General features: G+C 46.4%; 1 protein-coding gene across 12 annotated transcripts in view; it reads right to left on the bottom strand.

Annotated features, from left to right (window-relative positions):
* Positions 1-19,568, bottom strand: part of LMAN2L (lectin, mannose binding 2 like) — a 34,443-nt gene that overhangs the window by 7,374 nt on the left and 7,501 nt on the right. For 6 of the 12 annotated variants that reach the window (XM_045368810.2, XM_065526606.1, XM_065526607.1 and 3 more), the window contains one exon: positions 688-720. The exons of the other annotated variants lie outside the window; for them this stretch is intronic. In XM_045368810.2, the coding sequence (XP_045224745.1) occupies positions 688-720 (33 nt within the window). The remainder of the gene's footprint in view (positions 1-687; positions 721-19,568) is intronic. 12 annotated transcript variants of the gene reach the window in all.

The raw sequence follows: 19,568 nt of genomic DNA on the forward strand, positions 1-19,568 counted from the left end.
TCACTCATCACATGCCTTCATATGTCTAAACTTCAGCCCCATCTCCTCCCAACCACAGTTCTGCACACAGCGGGTATTCTAAAAATACCTGTTTGAGCAGGGGAATCTTTCCATTCAGATAGCTCTTTTCAATTCTAAAATTCTACAAGCATATGAGGCTAAATGGACTAGAGCTCAGAAAGAACATGGAACGGGGTTGCTGGATGGGCTCAGCCAGCCACAGTGACTGTCCTTAGTCAAAAGACTTTCCAGCCCACTTAAGCCTCCTCCACACATCACTTCTCCCAATCATAGTAAGAGGGCAAGGTTCTCCCTTGACGGGGAGAAAACTGCAAATTTCCCCATAAACCACTCATTTTCCCATCTATTTCACAGGCCCTCTCTCCCCAGTAGAGTTGTAGGAGCAATTCTTCCTTAGAAATGGCAAACTCATCATTCCAGAACAAGCCCAATGCCAAGGCAGTGCAGACGGGCAGGGTGTGAGGTGGTGAAGGGGTAACATGAGGCATGCCACTCCTTTGGTGAGTATTTATCCCTTTGTCCCACATGGTCAACATGCAAGGTGGAGACGCAGTGAGACCAGAGACCGGGGACTCCCGGGACAACCACATGGACTTGAAACAGCAACAAACGCTGGATGGACACATGGGAATGAGGGATGCTCATGATGAACCAAGAACTGAGTACCTGGACTCCTGGAGAATACCGCCTCTTCTGGGCCTGAGAGGGTCCAGCAGGTTATGATAAAAACAAGAGAGGGCACAGAAGACAGGAGACCAAGTCAGAAAGACACAGCCACAGAAGAGCTATGACCCAGCTGTGATGGATGAAAAAACCAACTGAAATCCCCAAACAGAATTTGAGGGTCCCTGAAGGGCATCCGTGAAGCATCTGCGCCCTCAAGATGACAGGCAAAACCATATGCACAGGCGCTTGCACATTTTTCTGAGGAGAGGGTCTGTTACTGTATCAGATTCTCAAAGGGGTCCCCCAGGAAGACCGCTCTAGCCCATAGAGGGTCCTGAAGCTTGTGGAAGGCGCTTTATAAAACACATAGCAGTACGCTGTCCAGGCACGCCCCACTTATGTCTCTGGGAGTCAGTCTCAAGTTTGTCTGTACCCAGCCTACTGTATTTCTATAGCAAGGGGAAAGAAGAGACAAACAGGGCTAAATTCTTCCAAATTCAAGACATCCTTCACTATCCAGGATCTCAGGAAACAGCTCCTGCCCAGAAGACCAAAATCCTGCCACTTGAGAGACTATGAAACTCACTCTAATCCAAAGGGATCATTTGCCCTCTAACTGAGCCTTATGAGTCATATTCCCAAATAACTGTTCTCATTCTAACCTACAACACATAGGCAGGGAAGACGCTCCACGGCGGCGCTGCAGAATGGGATTTAGAAAATCATCGGGCGTGAGGGTATTAAACTCTGCTCCAGGAAACAGCCGCAGTTCTAAGCCATCAGCAAGAGGCACCTATAGAGTTCAGCTCAGCTCTGCCCTGTGGGACAGGCAGGCGAGGGTACCGACCTCAAACCCTTCCCTCCTTTAATACAGTGAACACCTACTACAAGCCAGGTACTGTTCCAGATGCTGAGGGTCCAAAGAGAAACAAGACAGACAGGAATGGAATCAAGATCAGGGCGGAAGAGACAAACAAACAAGCAAATAAAATGATTTCAGATAGTGATAAATGCTACGAGGAAAATAAAATAGGTAATACAAGGGACTGGCGAGGGAACCTCTCCCCGAGAAGGCAGTATCTGAGCTGAGACTCAAGTAATTAGAGGGAGTCCACCAAAGGATCTGAGGCACAAGCAGCATGAGGGCGGCACACTCAAGATACTGGAAAAAGATGAGTCAGAATCACAGCTTGTGAGAAGAGGCTGCCGTGAGGCGAGGCAGCACCCACGGCCCTGCACTCCATGGGCCACAGCCAGGAGTCCGAGGCTGCAGCGCGGCTCCTCTGCTGTCCTCCTCTTACACCACTGGCAGAATTCATACAGGACACAGAAAGGCATCACATCAATCAGTGGATGATTAAACTGGCATAAAGTTACTCTTCAACAACTACCATTTAGAACAAGGAAACGGTGAACACGTTATCAAGCAGTTTACAGCAACTGGCATCTCAGAAAACGCTCATAATTTCAGTGACAATTAAGGAAAAGGGATTAAAAATGCCCCGTGGAGCTCTGATGAGCCCAAGGCTTGCTTCACTCATCACCTCCAGTAACCCTGATTAGAAGTTTAAGTTGCAACTTTAAAGAGATAGCAGCCTCCTATGTTAGCTTGCTTAGAAAATAAACAAATAATAAAGCGACAGCAATCGCTAGCCTAAGGGTGCCTTACTCTTCCCAAGGCTGGTGTGGACCCAGTTCCAGGTGACAGCCAGAGGCATGCTGGGCCTTGGGATCACCTGAAGGAGCTTGTTAACTGGACATATACGTGGGTCCCTCAGTCAAACTGTCTCATTCAGTAGGGCTAGAGTAGGGTGCAGGATTTTTTTTGTTGTTGTTGCTGTTTGTTTTTTTGAGATGGTGTCTCGCTCTGTCACCTAGGCTGCAGTGCAGTGGTGCGATCTTGGCTCACTGCAACCTCCACCTCCTGGGTTCAAGCGATTCTCCTGCCTCAGCCTTATGAGGTAGCTGGGATTACAGGCACTCACCACCATGCCCAGCTAATTTTTGTATTTTTAGTAGAGACAGGGTTTCACCATGTTGCTCAGGCTGCTCTAGAACTCCTGATCTCGTGATCCACCCGCCTCAGCCTCCCAAAGTGCTGGGATTACAAGCATGAGCCACCGCACCCAGCCAGGATTAAGTATTTTTTTTTTTTTTTTTTTGAGACGGAGTCTCGCTCTGTCACCCAGGCTGGAGTGCAGTGGCCGGATCTCAGCTCACTGCAAGCTCCGCCTCCCGGGTTTACGCCGTTCTCCTGCCTCAGCCTCCCGAGTAGCTGGGACTACAGGCGCCCGCCACCTCGCCCGGCTAGTTTTTTTGTATTTTTTAGTAGAGACGGGGTTTCACCGTGTTAGCCGGGATCGTCTCTCGATCTCCTGGCCTCGTGATCCGCCCGTCTCGGCCTCCCAAAGTGCTGGGATTACAGGCTTGAGCCACCGCGCCCGGCCAGGATTAAGTATTTTTAAGAAGCACCACAGAAGGCTGTGATATGCAACCAAATTGAAGAAATGCTGCACCAGATAGGGAGCCCCACAGCTTTGCAACCAGAGAGAATCTGTCTGCTTCGGCGGCACACGAGTTGGCCTTCAACTTTTAACCTCACATTAGTGTAAGTCACTAAATGCCATCTTATTTTCTACTCCTAGTCAAGAGTTCTTGGAAGCATTTCTTGGATAACCACTAATTTCACACAGGAGCAATTTTGTTTTCCCCTAGAAAGCAGTCTGTAAGTTAGAACCAAAGATTGAAGAATCACACTGGTTCAGGCAAGGTGGCAGTTTTATTCCTAATTTAAGAGTCACCAGAAAGGAGAAATTCTCACCTGTCTTATCGTCCAAAGGATTGTCGTTCAAAGGGTGGAGAAATGTTTTCAACTTTTTGTACTATAAGACTACTTTTTAAAAAGTGTTTTTTGAAGACCTCTACAGGATAACTGTATCTCCAGCATATTTTGATGGAAAAGACACCCATTAGCTTGTGGATTTATGGATGCTAGGCTAAAATTCCAAATGGCCTCTGTAATTAGGGAGACCTGAGTTCTAACTGCAGTTATGTCACTCACAGCTGTGTAACCTTGGGTGGATTACATCACCTCTTCGAGACTCTATTTCCTCACTGTAAACAGAACAATACAAAGCTCACAGGGTTCATTATGAAGATGAAATGAGATATGCAAAGCATTTAGTACAATGTCTGGCATTCAAGGGGGAGTCAATAAACATTCAATCAGTGACTAGTGCATTTCTGGACACAAATATCGTTCACAGGTACTCATATACACATAAACACAAAGCCAAACAAACATCTTTTAAAGCATGAATTCCCAGACCACTGGCTGTCATTAACCATTAGTATTTCCAAAAATATTTTGGAGAGTATTAGATTTGGTTTCTTTTTATTGCCTACTAAAAATATTAAAATACAATAATGACAGAACAATCATCTGTAATAAACATCATTTTACAAAAGGACATTTTAACACCAAAAGATGAGAACCATGTAATTTCATAATGAAACAACGGAATACATTTAGCACTTAAGAAAAAGAACTTTACTGTCATGATTCTTGCACCAGTGAGAACTGTCACCAAACAACAGGCGCTCACACACCAGCTCTTTCAGAGCAGTGTTTTCCATCTCAAACCATATCATTTTCTAGTAAGCGGACCATATGCTTTCTGGAACCCAGATGTGAAGAAAAGAAGGGGAGGAGGGCAGAGGAAGAGAGAACAGAACTAAAATGTTTGCAACATGTCCCTTAGGAGTCCACTGAATGGTGTGAATAATAGCTAGCGTTTACTGAGCACTTAGTCTGTGCCAGGTACTGAACTCAGTAATGAGCACTTTTGCATTTAATTCTCACAATCCTATGAGGTAGTATCAGTACTCCTCATTTCACAGGTAAAAAAACTTGCCCAGGATAACACAGGCATTAAGTAGTGAAATCAGGATTTGAAACCAAGTATTCTGGCTCCAGAGCCCTGACTCAATCACTGGGATATACTGCTTTCAATCTCTCTCAATATGGAAAAATGTTTCATATGTATAATTTTTTAAAAATCAGCTCTAAACAGTATGTACTCTGAAGCACAAAGAGAACACTGAGAATAGTTCCAGATTAAAGGAGAGGAGAGATGTAACAACTGAATACAACACAGGATCTGGGACTTTCTTTCATTATAGAGGACATATCGGGACAATTGGTGAAATATGAATAAGGACTGAAGATTAGATAATGGTATTGTTACAAACGTTAACTTCCTGACTTTGATCACTGTGCTGTGGCTATACAAAATAACTTTTTTTTTTTAAACACACACACACACACACACTCAAGTATTTAGGATTAAGGAGGCATCACGACAGCAATTTACTCTTAGTTCAGAAAAAAAGACACAAGCACAAACACACACACAAGACACATACACACACAGACACACACACAAAGAAAGAGTTAAAGAAAAGGATGGCCAGTGTAGTGGCTCACACCTGTAATACCAGCACTTTGGGAAATGAAGGCAGGAGGATTGCTTGACCCTAGGAGTTTGAGACCAACCTGGGCAACATGGCAAAACCCCATCTCTACAAAAAGATAGCTGGGCTTGGTGGCATGCACCTGTAGTCCCAGCTACTTGGGAGGCTGAGATGGGAGGCTCTATTGAGCCCGGGCGGTTGAGGCTACAGTGAGCTGTGATTGTGCCACTGCACTCCACCCTGGGTGACAGAACAAAACCCTCTCTCGAAAAAAAAAAAAAAAAAAAAAATAAGGACAGCCAGGTGCAGTAGCTCACACCTGTAATCCCAGCACTTTGGGAGACCAAGGCAGGCGGATCACCTGAGGTCGGGAGTTTGAGACCAGCCTGACCAACATGGAGAAACCCCGTTTCTATTAAAAATACACAATTAGCCAGGCGTGGTAGCATATGCCTGTAATCCCAGCTACTCGGGAGGCTGAGGCAGGAGAATCGCTTGAACCAGGGAGACGGAGGCCATGATGAGCCAAGATCGCGCCACTGCACACCAGTCTGGGCAACAAGAGCAAAACTCTGTCTCAAAAAAAAAAAAAAAAAAAAAGGGCCGGGCGCGGTGGCTCACGCCTGTAATCCCAGCACTTTGGGAGGCCGAGGCGGGCGGATCACAAGGTCAGGAGATCGAGACCATGGTGAAACCCCGTCTCTACTAAAAATACAAAAAAATTAGCCGGGCGCGGTTGTGGGCGCCTATAGTCCCAGCTACTCAGGAGGCTGAGGCAGGAGAATGGCGTGAACCCAGGAGGCGGAGCTTGCAGTGAGCCGAGATCGCGCCACTGCACTCCAGCCTGGGCGACAGAGCGAGACTCCGTCTCAAAAAAAAAAAAAAAAAAAAAAAAAAAAGACAAAGCAAATGTAGTAAAACATTAACATTTTCGGAAATCTGGGTGAAGAACAACATTCCAAAATTCTCTGCTGTATTTTTTTTTTCGCCCAAAGGACCAACTTTTTTTTTTTTTTTTGAGACGAAATCTCACTCTTATCCTCCAGGCTGGAGTACAATGGTGTGATCTCGGCTCACTGCAACCTCCACCTCCTGGGTTCAAGCAATTCTCCTGCCTCAGTCTCCCAAGTAGCTGGGATTACAGGTGCCTGCCACCACGCCCGGCTAATTTTTGTATTTTTAGTAGAGACGGGGTTTCACCATGTTGCCCAGGCTGGTCTCGAACTCCTGACCTCAGGTAATCCACCCGCCTCAGCCTCCCAAAGTGCTGGGATTACAGGCGTGAGTCACCGCGGCCAGCCTGTTGTATTCTTATAACTTAATCCTAAGTACAAAATTATTATCAAATAAAGAATAATCTGAATCTAGTATTTACCATACACTCAATTTTTGTTTTTCTCAATTTTTCTATGTATCTGCAAATTTTAAAAAATTTAAAAAGGTTTTAAAAACAATATTTACAACATGATGCAATGTCTTTGTTCTTAAAGATGTTTGTACACTTTCGTTTTTTTCAGCATTTTCCAATTTTTCTGTAATGTATATAAACATAATTAACAAAACAAATGCCTTCTACTAGATGCTACTAGATGTGAAGCATCTCCCACCACACCTCCATTTCATCCTCCCTGGAACCACTAGCAGAACACACTATCAATTCCACAGGTAGGCCTGTCACTGTTTAGACTTTCAAAGCCGTATAAGCTGCTGGTCCTACAATAATCTTCATCTAGCCCTTTATGCAGAAATCCGGACGGAGGAGACAATACCCATCCTGTTTAAAGTGAGAAGATGATCAGTGAGATTCTTCGCACACTTCTACGCCGCCTGAGAAGGCCCTTGCTCTGTAAGCCCCCAGACTCCCATAAAGCTATGCTAGGGACCCTCCCCAGGACTCACAGCTTCTTGACTGGACGACACAGAAAAGTGGCACTTCCAGGTCTGGAAACCTTCATATAAATGAATATCATCATGCTGTCTTAAGAAACTCATGGAGCCGGGCGCGGTGGCTCACGCCTGTAATCCCAGCACTTTGGGAGGCCGAGGCGGGCGGATCACAAGGTCAGGAGATCGAGACCACGGTGAAACCCCGTCTCTACTAAAAATACAAAAACTTAGCCGGGCGCAGTTGTGGGCGCCTGTAGTCCCAGCTACTCGGGAGGCTGAGGCAGGAGAATGGCGTGAACCCGGGAGGCGGAGCTTGCAGTGAGCCGAGATCGCGCCACTGCACTCCAGCCTGGGCGACAGAGCGAGACTCCGTCTCAAAAAAAAAAAAAAAAAAAAAAAAAGAAACTCATGGAATGAGCTCAATCTCATTTATCTTAGTTGTGACCCTACTAGAGCAAACTCAAATCAAGTAATTTGAGGACTTCAATAAGGAGTACTCCAAAATCAGGAGACTAAATGTGAGGTGTGCCCCAAGCACTGACCTTTATAACCTGCCCACCCAGATTACAATACCAAGATTCAGAATACAGTCCATTATGTATGTCTTAATTTCACTGCTGACCATCATTCTGATAGTACGCCAATACTTCTTGTGAATGAGAACAACCATCAATTCTATAGAACAGGGGATCTTCAGATCTCCTAAAATCATGTCAACTCCTTTGTGTATGTGCCTCTTTCTGTGGGTCCAACACTTTAATCGGAGTCTCGAAAGGGTCAAAGCCCAAAGAAAAGTAAAGAACTAACCCAGGGATAAGCATCCTCTGGAGCACCGGCCCTTGCTTTCTTCCTCTCGCCCTCTTTCACTGTCTCAGAAAAGAAACATGTAAAATTCTCTCTGCCAACAGTAAAGAGACCACTTTGGGATCAGTGTCTTCATCAACATAAAGACTTGAGGGGACCGAGTGTGGTGGCTCATGGCTATATTCCTAGCACTTCGGGAGGCCAAGGCAGGAGGTCGCTTGAGTCCAGGAGTTTGAGACCAGCCTCAACAACATAGCAAGACTCTGTCTTGGCCGGGTGTGGTGGCTGACGCCGGCAATCCCAGCACTTTGGGAGGCCGAGGTGGGCGGATCATGAAGTCAGGAGATCGAGACCATCCTGGCTAACACAGTGAAACTGCATCTCTACTAAAAATACAAAAAAATTAGCCAGGCATGGTGGCGGGCGCCTGTAGTCCCAGCTACTTGGGAAGTTGAGGCAGGAGAATGGCATGAACCCCGGGATGCGGAGCTTGCAGTGAGCTGAGATGGCATCACTGCACTCCAGCCTGGGCGACAGAGTGATACTCCGTCTCAAAAAAACCCAAAAATCATGGTAATAATAATAAATAAATAGATAAATTGGTTTCTTTTTTTGAGACCGAGTCTCACTCCGTCGCCCATGCTGGAGTTCAGTGGCATAATATCGGCTCACTGCAACCTCCGCCTCCTGGGTTCAAACGATTCTCCTGTCTCAGCCTCCCAAGTAGCTGGGATTACAGGCATGCACCATCACGCCAGGCTAACTGTTGTATTCTTAGTCGAGACGGGGTTTCACCATGTTGGCCAGGTTGGTCTCGAACTCTTGACCTCAAGTGCTGGGGTTATAGGCACTGGGCACTGCACCTGGCCAAAACAGTAAAAATTAACCAGGCATGATGGCACACCTGTAGTCCCAGCTACTCAGGAGGCTGAGGCAGGAAGACAGCTTAAGCCCAGGAGTTCGAGGCCGCAGTGAGCTACCACTGTGCCACTGCGCTCCATCCTGGGCGACAGAATGCAAGACTCTCTCTCAAAAGAAAAAAAAAAAAAAGACTTGAGGAAATGTTTTTTTAACTGGATGGCATGGTATTGTTAATTTTCTTCCAGTTCAAAGGAGGAAAAAACAATCATCACATCAAAAAAAAGTATGGGGAGTACCTCAAAGTTTGGGGAATACCTCAGAAACGACTGCCAAGCTGTTCTCCCCACTCTCTAGCTGTTCCTGCCTCCCCAGGGGTGAGGCCCAAACATCTCACAGAAAAAAATGAAGGCCAAGACTACAATGGTTGCACTCTGCTCTCATTCATTACACTCTGATTTCATCGGACACACACTGTAGCTCCAAGATTGCTACTGACTTCCCTCCAACTTTTCACCAACATCCGGGTGGGTTCCTGTGAGAAAGTGATGATCGTCAGCTGATGACTTGATAGTGCCAAGAAAAGATAATCAGGTTGTCTTTACTTTTTTTTTTTTTTTTTTGATTTTTTGTAGAGATGACTCGCTATGTTGCCTAGGCTGGTTTCAAATGCCTGGACTCAATCCTGCCTTGGCTTCCCAAAGTGCTGGGATTACAGGCATGAGCTACTGTGTCTGGCCACTGGTGATCTTTTAATCAACATTAAAAAATAACTACAATACAGCCAGGCGCGGTGGCTCATGCCTGTAATCCCAGTACTTTGGGAGGCTGAGGCGTGCAGATCACAAGGTCAGGAGTTCGAGATCAGCCTGGGCAACATGGTGAAACTCCGTCTCTACTAAAAGTACAAAAATTAGCCAGGCGTGCTGGCAGGCACCTGTAATCCCAGCTACTCGGGCGGCTGAGGCAGGAGAATCACTTGAATCTGGGAGATGGAGGTTTCAGCGAGTCCATATCACACCACTGCACTCCAGCCTGGCCGACAGGGTGAGACTCAGTCTCCAAAAAAATAAATAAATAAAATTAGTTAACTACAACACTGAGATATAATTCACAGACCACACAATTCACTTAAAGTATATAATTCAATGGCGTTTAGTAAATTCAGAGTTAAGACTATGATTACCACAACCAATTTTAAAACATTTTCATCACCCAAAAAAAAAAATCCCATGCCCACTAGTAGTCACTCTCCTCATCTCCACCCCACATTACCCCAGCCCTAGACAACCACTAATCTACTTTCTGTCTCTACAGATTTGCCTATTCTTGACATTTCATATGCATGGCATCATACTATGTGTTGGTCTTTTGTGACCGGCTTCTTCCATTTAACATAATGTTTTCAAGGGTCATCCATGTTGGAGCACATATGGATAGTTAATTTCTTTCAGTCTTTTTTTTTTTTTTTTTTTTGAGACAGGGTCTTGCTCTGTCACCCAGGCTGGAGTACAGTGGTGTGATCAAGGCTCATTGCAACCTTGAGGTCCTGGGCTCAGGTGACGCACTCACCTTGGTCTCCTAAAGTGCTAGAATTACAAAGGTGAGCCACCGTGCCTGGCAATTACTCCTACCTTTTTTTTCTTTTGAGACAGTCTTGCTCCATTGCCCAGACTACAGTGTACTGGCAATCATAGCTCACTATAGCCTTGACCTCCCGGACTCAAGCAATCCTCCTGCCTCAGCCTGCAAAGTAGTTGGAATCAGCTAATTTTTTTTGTTTTTTGTAAAGATGGGGTCTCCCTGTGTTGCCCAACTGGTCTAAAACTCCTAGGCTCAAGCAATCCTTCCACTTTGGCCTCCCAAAGTGTTGGGATTATAGGCACGAGCCACCACACCCAGTGATACTTAATTCTTTTCATTGCTGGTAATTCCGTTGTATCAATAGATCACATTTTGTGTATCCTCTAATCCAGTAGTCTTCAACCTTTTTGGCACCAGGGACTGGTACATTTATTGCGTACTTCTTTTTTTTTTTTTTGAGATGGAGTCTTGCTCTGCTGCCCAGGCTGGAGTTCAGTGGCATGATCTTGGCTCGCTGCAAGCTCCGCCTCCTGGGTTCACGCCATTCTCCTGCCTTAGCCTCCCAAGTAGCTGGGACTACAGGCGCCCGTCACCGTGCCCGGCTAACTTTTTGTACTTTTAGTAGAGACGGGGTTTCACTGTTTTAGCCAGGACAGTCTCAATCTCCTGACCTCGTGATCCGCCCGCCTCGGCCTCCCAAAGTGCTGGGATTACAGGTGTGAGCCGCTGCGCCTGGCCAGAAGCCAGCGAAGTTTTTGAGAGGCAGGGACTGCACAGAGCAACGTGGGGAGTACTGCCATCTTAACAATACCAAGTCTTCCAATCCATGCCATAGGATATCTTTCCATTTACATGGATCTTCTTTAATTTCTTCCAATAATGTTTTTTTACTCTATTTCATTTTTGAGACAGGTTCTTGCTCTGTTACTGAGGCTGGAGTGCAGTGGTGCAATCACGGCTCACTGTGGCCTCGACCTCCTGAGCGAAACTCCACCTCAGCCTCCCAGGTAGCATGCATCACCCACCACACCAGGCTAATTTTTTTTGAGACAGAGTCTTGTTCTGTCGCCCAGGGTCGAGTGCAGTGGCGCAATCTCGGCTCACTGCAGCCTCTGCCTCCCGGGTTCAAGCAATTCTCCTGCCTCTGCCCCCTGAGTAACTGGGACTATAGGTGCACACTGCCAAGCCCGGCCAATTTTTTTGTATTCTTAGTAGAGACGGGGTTTCACCATCAAGATGGGTCTTAATCTCCTGACCTCATGATCCACCTGTCTCAGCCTCCCAAAGTCCCTCTCCTGTTGGGATTACATGTGTGAGCCACCACGCCCGGCCTAATTTTATTTTTTGTAGAGACAAGGTCTTGCTATGTTGCCCAGGCTCATTTCAAATGCCTGGCTTAAGGTGATTCTCCCACTTCTGCCTCCCATAAGTGCTGGGATTACAGGTGTGGGCCACCTGGCCCCAACAAAATTTTTTTTTTTTTTTTTTTTTTTGAGACGAGTCTGGCTCTGTCGCCCGGGCTGGAGTGCAGTGGCCGGATCTCAGCTCACTGCAAGCTCCGCCCCCCGGGTTCCCGCCATTCTCCTGACTCAGCCTCCCGAGTAGCTGGGACTACAGGCGCCGCCACCACGCCCAGCTAGTTTTTTGTATTTTTTTTAGTAGAGACGGGGTTTCACCGTGTTCGCCAGGATGGTCTCGATCTCCTGACGTCGTGATCCGCCCGTCTCGGCCTCCCAAAGTGCTGGGATTACAGGCTTGAGCCACCGCGCCCGGCCAACAATATTTTGTAGTTGTCAAAGTTTTTCTGTTAAATGTACTCTTTTTTTCTTTTTTTTTTTTGAGACGGAGTCTCATTCTGTCGCCCAGGCTGGAGTGCAGTGGCGCGATCTCGGCTCACTGCAACCTCCGCCTCCCAGATTCACGCCATTCTCCTGCCTCAGCCTCCTTAGTAGCTGGGACTACAGGCGCCTGCCACCACATCTGGCTAATTTTTTTGTATTTTTTTTAGTAGAGACAGGGTTTCACCACATTAGCCAGAATGGTCTCGATCTCCTGACCTCATGATCCGCCCGCCTCAGCCTCAAAAGTGCTGGGATTACAGGCATAAGCCACCACACCTGGTCAAATTTACTTCTAAGTATTTTATTCTTTTTGATAATAGTGCAAATGGAGTTGTTTTCTCATTTCATTTTCAGATTGTTCATTGAAAATATATAGAAATAAACCTGATTTGCCAGGTGCGGTACCTCAAGCCTGTAATCCCAGCACTGTGGGAGGCCGAGGCAGGTGGATCATGAGGTCAGGAATTCAAGAACAGCCTGAAACATGGTGAACCCCCATCTCTACTAAAAATACAGAAATTAGCTGGGTATGGTAGCGCATGCCTGTAATCCCAGCTACTCTGGAGGCTGAGGTAGAAGAATCACTTGAACCCAGGAGGCAGAGGTGGCAATGAGCAGATATCATGATACTGAACTCCAACTTGTGCAACACAGCAAGACTCCGTCTCAAAAAAAAAAAAAAGAAAAAGAAAGAAGAAATAAACCTGATTTTTGCATACTGATCTTTTATCCTGCAACCTTGCTAAACTCATTTAGTAGTTCTCATAGATTTTTTTGTGTGTGGATTGCTTAGGATTTTCCATATTCTGTCATCTGCAAATAGAAATAGTTTTACTTCCTTTCCAATCTTGATGTCTTTTATTTCATTTTCATGTCTCTTGCCCTGGCTAGATCCTCCAGTACAATGTTAAACAGAAGTGGTAAGAGTCAATATCCTCGTTTTATTGCTGATCTTAGAAGGAAAAAATTCAACTGTTTACCATTAAATATGTTAGCTGTGGGTTTTTCTAGCCAAGCACAGGAGCTCATGCCTGTAATTCCAGCACTTTGGGAGGCCAAGATGGGCAGATCACCTGAGGTCAGGAGTTCGAGACCAGCCTGGCCAACATGGCAAACTCCTGTCACTATTAAAAATACAAAAACTTAGCCGGAAGTGGTAGCAGGCGCCTATAATCGCAGCTGCTCAGGAGGCTGAGGCAGGAGAATTGCTTGAACCCAGGAGGTGGAGGTTGCAATGGGCAGAGATCATGCCACTGCACTCCAGCCTGGGTGACAGAGTGAGACTCTGTCTCAAAAAAACAAAAAGGTTGGGCGCAGTGGCTCACTCACGCCTGTAATCCCAGCACTTTGGGAGGTCGAGACGAGCAGATCACTTCAGGTCAGGAGTTTAAGACTAGCCTGATCAACATGGTGATACCCCGTCTCCACTAAAAACACAAAAATTAACCAGGTGTGGTGGTGCATGTCTGTAATCTCAGCTACTTGGGAGGCTGAGGCAGGAGAATTGCTTGAACCCAGGAGGCAGAGGCTGCAGTGAGCCAAGATCACACCAATGCACTCCAGCCCAGGCGACAGAGCGAGATTCTATCTCAAAAAATAAAATAAAAATAAAAAATGTGTGTGTGACACACACACACACACACACACACATATATGTTAGCTGTGAGTTTTTCATAGATGTCCTTTATCAGGTTGAGGAAATCCTCTTCTATTCCTAATTTGTTGAGTGTTTTACTATCAAGAGGTATGAAATTTTGTCACTTTTTCTCTATCTTTTGAGATGATTATATGTTGTTTCTCCTTTAGTCTATTAATATGGTATATTAATTTTCAGATGTTAAACCACAGTTGAGGGGCCGGGTGCAGTGGCTCATGCCTGTAATCCCAGCACCTTGGGGGGCCAAGGTAGGCAAATCACTTGAGCATAGCAGTTTGAGACCAGCCTAGGCAACATGGCAAAACCCTATCTCTACAAAAATACAAAAATTAGCCAGGTGTGGTGGCACATGCCCGTGGTCCCAGCTACTGGGAAGGAGGCTGAGGCGGGAGGACTGAGCCTATATACTGAAGTCTCTCACCCTCTTCTCAGATGCATTACTGGTTGCTATGATTTTCCCAATATTTTCTCATGAACAAATGTGGTAAGAAGTTGAGCAATAGCGTCAGGTGGACTCTGGTGACAAGGAAACAAGAAACCAGAAAAACGTTTTCACCACTATCTTGAGGAATTTCATGCATTGTTCCACACACCCTCCTACCTGCTCCTTGTCTTCCTTGTCTGGGACATCTTCTGCACACATACCACCGTCATTTGTAAGTTCTCAAAAGGTACGGTATTTGTCACCTTCCTTTAACAAGCTCAAAATAATAAAGCAGTAACTATCAGACTGGAGTCTCTGGAGTCAGACCCACTATGTGTGTGACACTAACAAGCTGTGTAATCTTTCTACATGCACTTCAGTTTCTTACCCATAAAATAGAGATAATACTATCATCTACCCCAAAAGGTTGTTATGATAAGTAAATAACGTATGTGAAAGTGCTTAGAACAATGCCTGGTGCCGTTTTGTATATCGAAGTAAAACATGCCACTGACAAACACATTTGATTTTACCCTCTGAGACAGTTGTAGGGTGTTGGGATGTAGAAAGGAAGATACTTTCTATACTCTCTGGACTGAATATAAGTGCTAAGAACTGAAATTGCAGAGGACAGCATATAAACATAATATTAACAGGCTGGGTGTGGCTCATGCCTGCAATCCTAGCACTTTGGGAGGCCGAGGTGGGCAGATTACTTGAGGTCTGGAGTTTGAGACCAGCCTGGTCAATGTGGTGAAACCCCGTCTCTACTAAAAATACAACAATTAGCCAGATGTGGTGGTGTGTGCCTGTAATCAGCCAGACTGGGTGGAGTGTGCCTGAAATCCCAGCTACCCCAAAGGCTGAGGCAGGAGAATCACTGAACCCAGGAGGCGGAGGTTGCAGTGATCCGAGATCGTGCCACCGCACTCCAGCCTGGGCAACAGAGCAAGACTCCATTTCAAAAAAATAAAATAAGGCCAGGCGCAGTGGCTCACCTCTGTATTCCCAGCACTTTGGGAGGCCAAGGCGGGTGGATCATGAGGTCAGGAGATCAAGACCATCCTGGCTAACACGGTGAAACCTCATCTCTACTAAAAATATAAAAAATTAGCCAGGCATGGTGGTGGGCACCTGTAGTCTCAGCTACTCAGGAGGCTGAAGCAGGAGAATGGCGTGAACCCGGGAGGCAGAGCTTGCAGTGAGCCGAGATTGCGCCACTGCACTCCAGCTTGGGTGACAGAGTGAGACTCCGTCTCAAAAAAATAAATAAATAAAATAAAATAATAACAATAATAATAAATGTCTCCATTCTCAAGAAAGAAAACAATCTGAGAGAGAAAAAAAAAAAGGATGGGAGATGGTAGACCATCATAGATAAAAGCACAGCTTCTGGAATCTGGTGGACCTGTGCTTCACTTTATGTTGACTATTACCTTGAAACAGACACTTAACTTCTCTAAGCCTTTGTTTACTCACTGGTAAAATGTGAAAAATACAGACTATAAGGAGGTTTGACAAGGATTAAGACAATATTTGCAAAGTACCTGGCACACAGCAGCCATCTAATAATCGGGAAGTTTTTTTTGTTTTGTTTTGTTTTGTTTTATGGTTGTTGTTTTTGAGACGGAGTCTTGCTCTTGTCGCCCAGGCTGGAGTGCAATATCTTGGCTCCCAGGTAACCTCTGCCTTCCAGGTTCAAGCCATTCTCCTGCCTCAGCCTCCCGAGTAGCTGGGACTATAGGCATGTGCCACCACGCCTGGCTAATTTTTGTATTTTTAGTAGAGACAGGGTATCACTATGTTGGCCAGGTTGGTCTCGAACTCCTGACCTTATGCTCTGTCCGCCTCGACCTTCCAAAGTGCTGGGATTACAGGAGTGAGCCACCGCACTCGGCCTTAAATTTAGTTTCACAAGGAAAAAAGGGACCCATGTTAGTCCAGGGTTCTCAGCCTCGGCTATACATGTGAATCCCCCGGAGAGCTTTAGAAAAGGAAGGCTGCCTAGACTGCACTTCAGACGAACTGAATCAGAAGCTCTGGGGTCGGGACTGGATATCAATAGTTTTAAAAGTTCTCCAGGGAATTACAATGTGCACTTGGAAGTAAGAACCACAACAGCAAGCCAGAAAAGATGTCCCTATTGTTACCATCCAAAATCAATTTTTTTAAATTAACATCTACAAAATCCTTACAAAATAAACCCAAATCAGAATCTCTACTTTCTCAAATCAGAATTACTACTATCTCATGGTGAAATGGGAGCTAACAGAGTTTGAACAATTTGTTTCTGGAAGAAACAGAGAGACAAGTTTAAAACTCCTGTCAAGCCCTAAAGCTGACAACTCTTATTCGGACGCATCTCTAACTACCGCTATTTCCTCAGCGTGACTACAAATCCAGTCATGATCCTCTTCAATAAAATCCTTTAATGCACCTACCCCTTCAGAACCAAGTCCAGACTCTTCAACGGGAACACAATCCTTCAGAACCCAGCCCCACGTGGTGTACGGTGAGCATGAGTCACACACGTTCAGCCTGCCCTGGCTCTCGTCTCAACAGTTTAACCACCAACCACCCAAGCAGACGCTGCTCAGCCTCAGTGGCTAACATGCCGAAGCTACGGTGTTAATACTATGGAATGCAAGGTGAACGGCAGCCCCAGGAACTGTGCAACATGACAAGACTACTGGCCCTGCTTTTCATTCTAGCCTCATCTGTCTCTGATTCTACTTTATTTCCACACACTCATCATCCCCTCTCTTTTTTTTTTTTTTTTTTTGAGATGGAGTCTCACTCTATCGCCCAGGCTGGAGTGCTGCGGCACGATCTTGACTCACGCTCCAACCTCCACCTCCCAGGTTCAAGCGATTCTCCTGCTTCAGCCTCCTGAGTAGCTGGGATTACAGAAGCACGCCACCACGCCTGGCTAAATTTTGTATTTTTAGTAGAGACGGGATTTCCCCATGTTGGCCAGGGTAGTCTCGATCTCCTGACCTCGTGAAACACCCGCCTCGGCCTCCCAAAGTGCTGGGATTACAGGCATGAGCCACCGCGCCCGGCCTCATCATTCCCCCTCTTAACCTTAGGACCTTACACATGCTTTTTTCCCTCTGCATGGGACGCTGGTTCCTTACTCTACAGACCTCAACCTAAAGGCACTTCCTGGAAGAAGCCCTCCCCAGCAGCAGCAGCAGCACTACTGCCCCGCCTCAGGTTGGAAGCCTGCTGTGTCCTCCCACAGTGCCCCAGAGTTCCCCCATCAGCATTCTCAGGGCTACGGAGTACAAGGACCATGTTATCCTGCTCACTAATCCCCAGGGCCTGGCACCTAGAAAGTGGTTAATGTATGTGGAATGAAGAACAGCCCAGAAGGAACACAGAGAAGCAGCTGGAACTGATCCACAACAAAAGGTGATTCTCCTAACTCAGGTCTCACGTTCCACCCCCTCTAAAGTGAGCTCGCTGGGCGCGGTGGCTCATACCTGTAACCTCACCACTTCGGGAGGCCGGGGTGGGCGAATCACCTGAGGTCAAGAGATGGAGACCATCCTAGCCAACATGGTAAAACCCTGTCGCTACTAAAAATACAAAAATTAGGGCCGGGCACGGTGGCTCAAGCCTGTAATCCCAGCACTTTGGGAGGCCGAGACGGGCGGATCACGAGGTCAGGAGATCGAGACCATCCTGGCTAACATGGCAAAACCCCGTTTCTACTAAAAAATACAAAAAAAATTAGCCGGGCGAGGTGGCGGGCGCCTGTACTCCTGGCTATTTGGGAGGCTGAGGCAGGAGAATGGCGTGAACCTGGGAGGCGGAGCTTGCAGTGGGCTGAGATCCCGCCACTGCACTCCAGCCTGGGCGACAGAGCGAGACTCCGTCTCAAAAAAAAAAAAAAAAAAAAAAAATTAGCTGGGCATGGTGGCATGTGCCTATAGTCCTAGTTACTCGGGAGGCCTGAGGCAGGAGAATGGCTTGAATCCGGGAGGTGGAGGTTGCAGTGAGCCGAGATTGCGCCACTGCACTCCAGCCTGGAGACGAGCAAGACTCCATCTCAAAAACTAAATATAAATAAAAAATAAAGTGAGCTATGTGGGAAATGTTAACAACTGTTGAATCACAGATACAATGATCATTCTCTATCCTTCTAATTTTTTTGTTTGTTTTGGTGACAATCTCGCTCTGTTGCCTAGGCTGGAGTGCAGTGGTGCGATCTCAGCTCACTGCAACCTCCGCCTCCCGGATTCAAGCCATTCTCCTGACTCAGCATCCCGAGTAGCTGGGATTATCGGCTGGAGTGCAATGGCGTGCTCTCAGCTCACTGCAACCTCCACCTCCCAGGTTCAAGTGACTCTCCCACCACAGCTTCCCAAGTAGCTGGGACTACAGGTTAATACTAACAAAATACTAATACTAATACTAACAAAAATACTAATTTTTGTATTTTTAGTGGAGACAGGGTTTCACAGTGTTGGCCAGGCTGGTCTCGAACTCCTAACCTCAAGTAATCTGCCCACCTCGGCCTCCCAAAGTGCTGGGATTACAGGCGTGAGCCACCATGCCCAGCTTTCTAATGTTCCTTAAGTTTGAAATTTTTCATAATAAACCTTTGGGGGAAAAATAATGTGACCTTTGCCTCTATTTCTAATCCTGCTTTCCTCGCTAGGTATTACTTAGCTAAAGGATACCCAGCAACAACCTGTCATAATTTCCCACCATCTGATGGCAGTGCCATAGGACACAGAGTACAAACCCACTGTCAATATAAGAAAGCAATAGCCAGGCATGGTGGCTCATGCCTGTAATCCTAGCACTTTGGGAGGCCGAGGCGGGCAGATCACGAGGTCAGGGGTTCGAGACCAGCCTGACCAACAAGGTGAAACCCCGTCTCTACTAAAAACACAAAAATTAGCCAGGTGTGGTGGCACACACCTGTAGTCCCAGCTACTCAGGAGGCTGAGGGGGGAGAATGGTTTGAACCTGGGAGGCGGAGCTTGCAGTGAGCCGAGATCACGCCACTGCCCTCCAGCCTGGGCGACAGAGCAAGACTCCATCTCAAAAAAAAATTAAAAAAAAAAAAAAAAAAGCAAGCACCAAAAAACCCTTAGGGTCAGGTAACAAAAAGGCTCGCCAACAGCCAGATACTAGGTTCCAATAAAATGCTGGGCTTTCATCAATTTCCTTCCCTTATAGCCTTTTCTTCTTTCTTTTCTTTCTTTCCTTTTTTTTTTGAGACAGTCTCACTCTGCTGCCCAGGGAGCTAGTGCAGTGGTGTGCAGTGGTCTGATTCTCCTGCCTCAGCCTCCCAGGTAGCTGAGATTACAGGCACCCGCCACCACACCCGTCTAATTTT

Source organism: Macaca fascicularis, chromosome 13, assembly GCF_037993035.2.
Source record: "Macaca fascicularis isolate 582-1 chromosome 13, T2T-MFA8v1.1".
Classification (NCBI taxonomy): domain Eukaryota; kingdom Metazoa; phylum Chordata; class Mammalia; order Primates; family Cercopithecidae; genus Macaca; species Macaca fascicularis.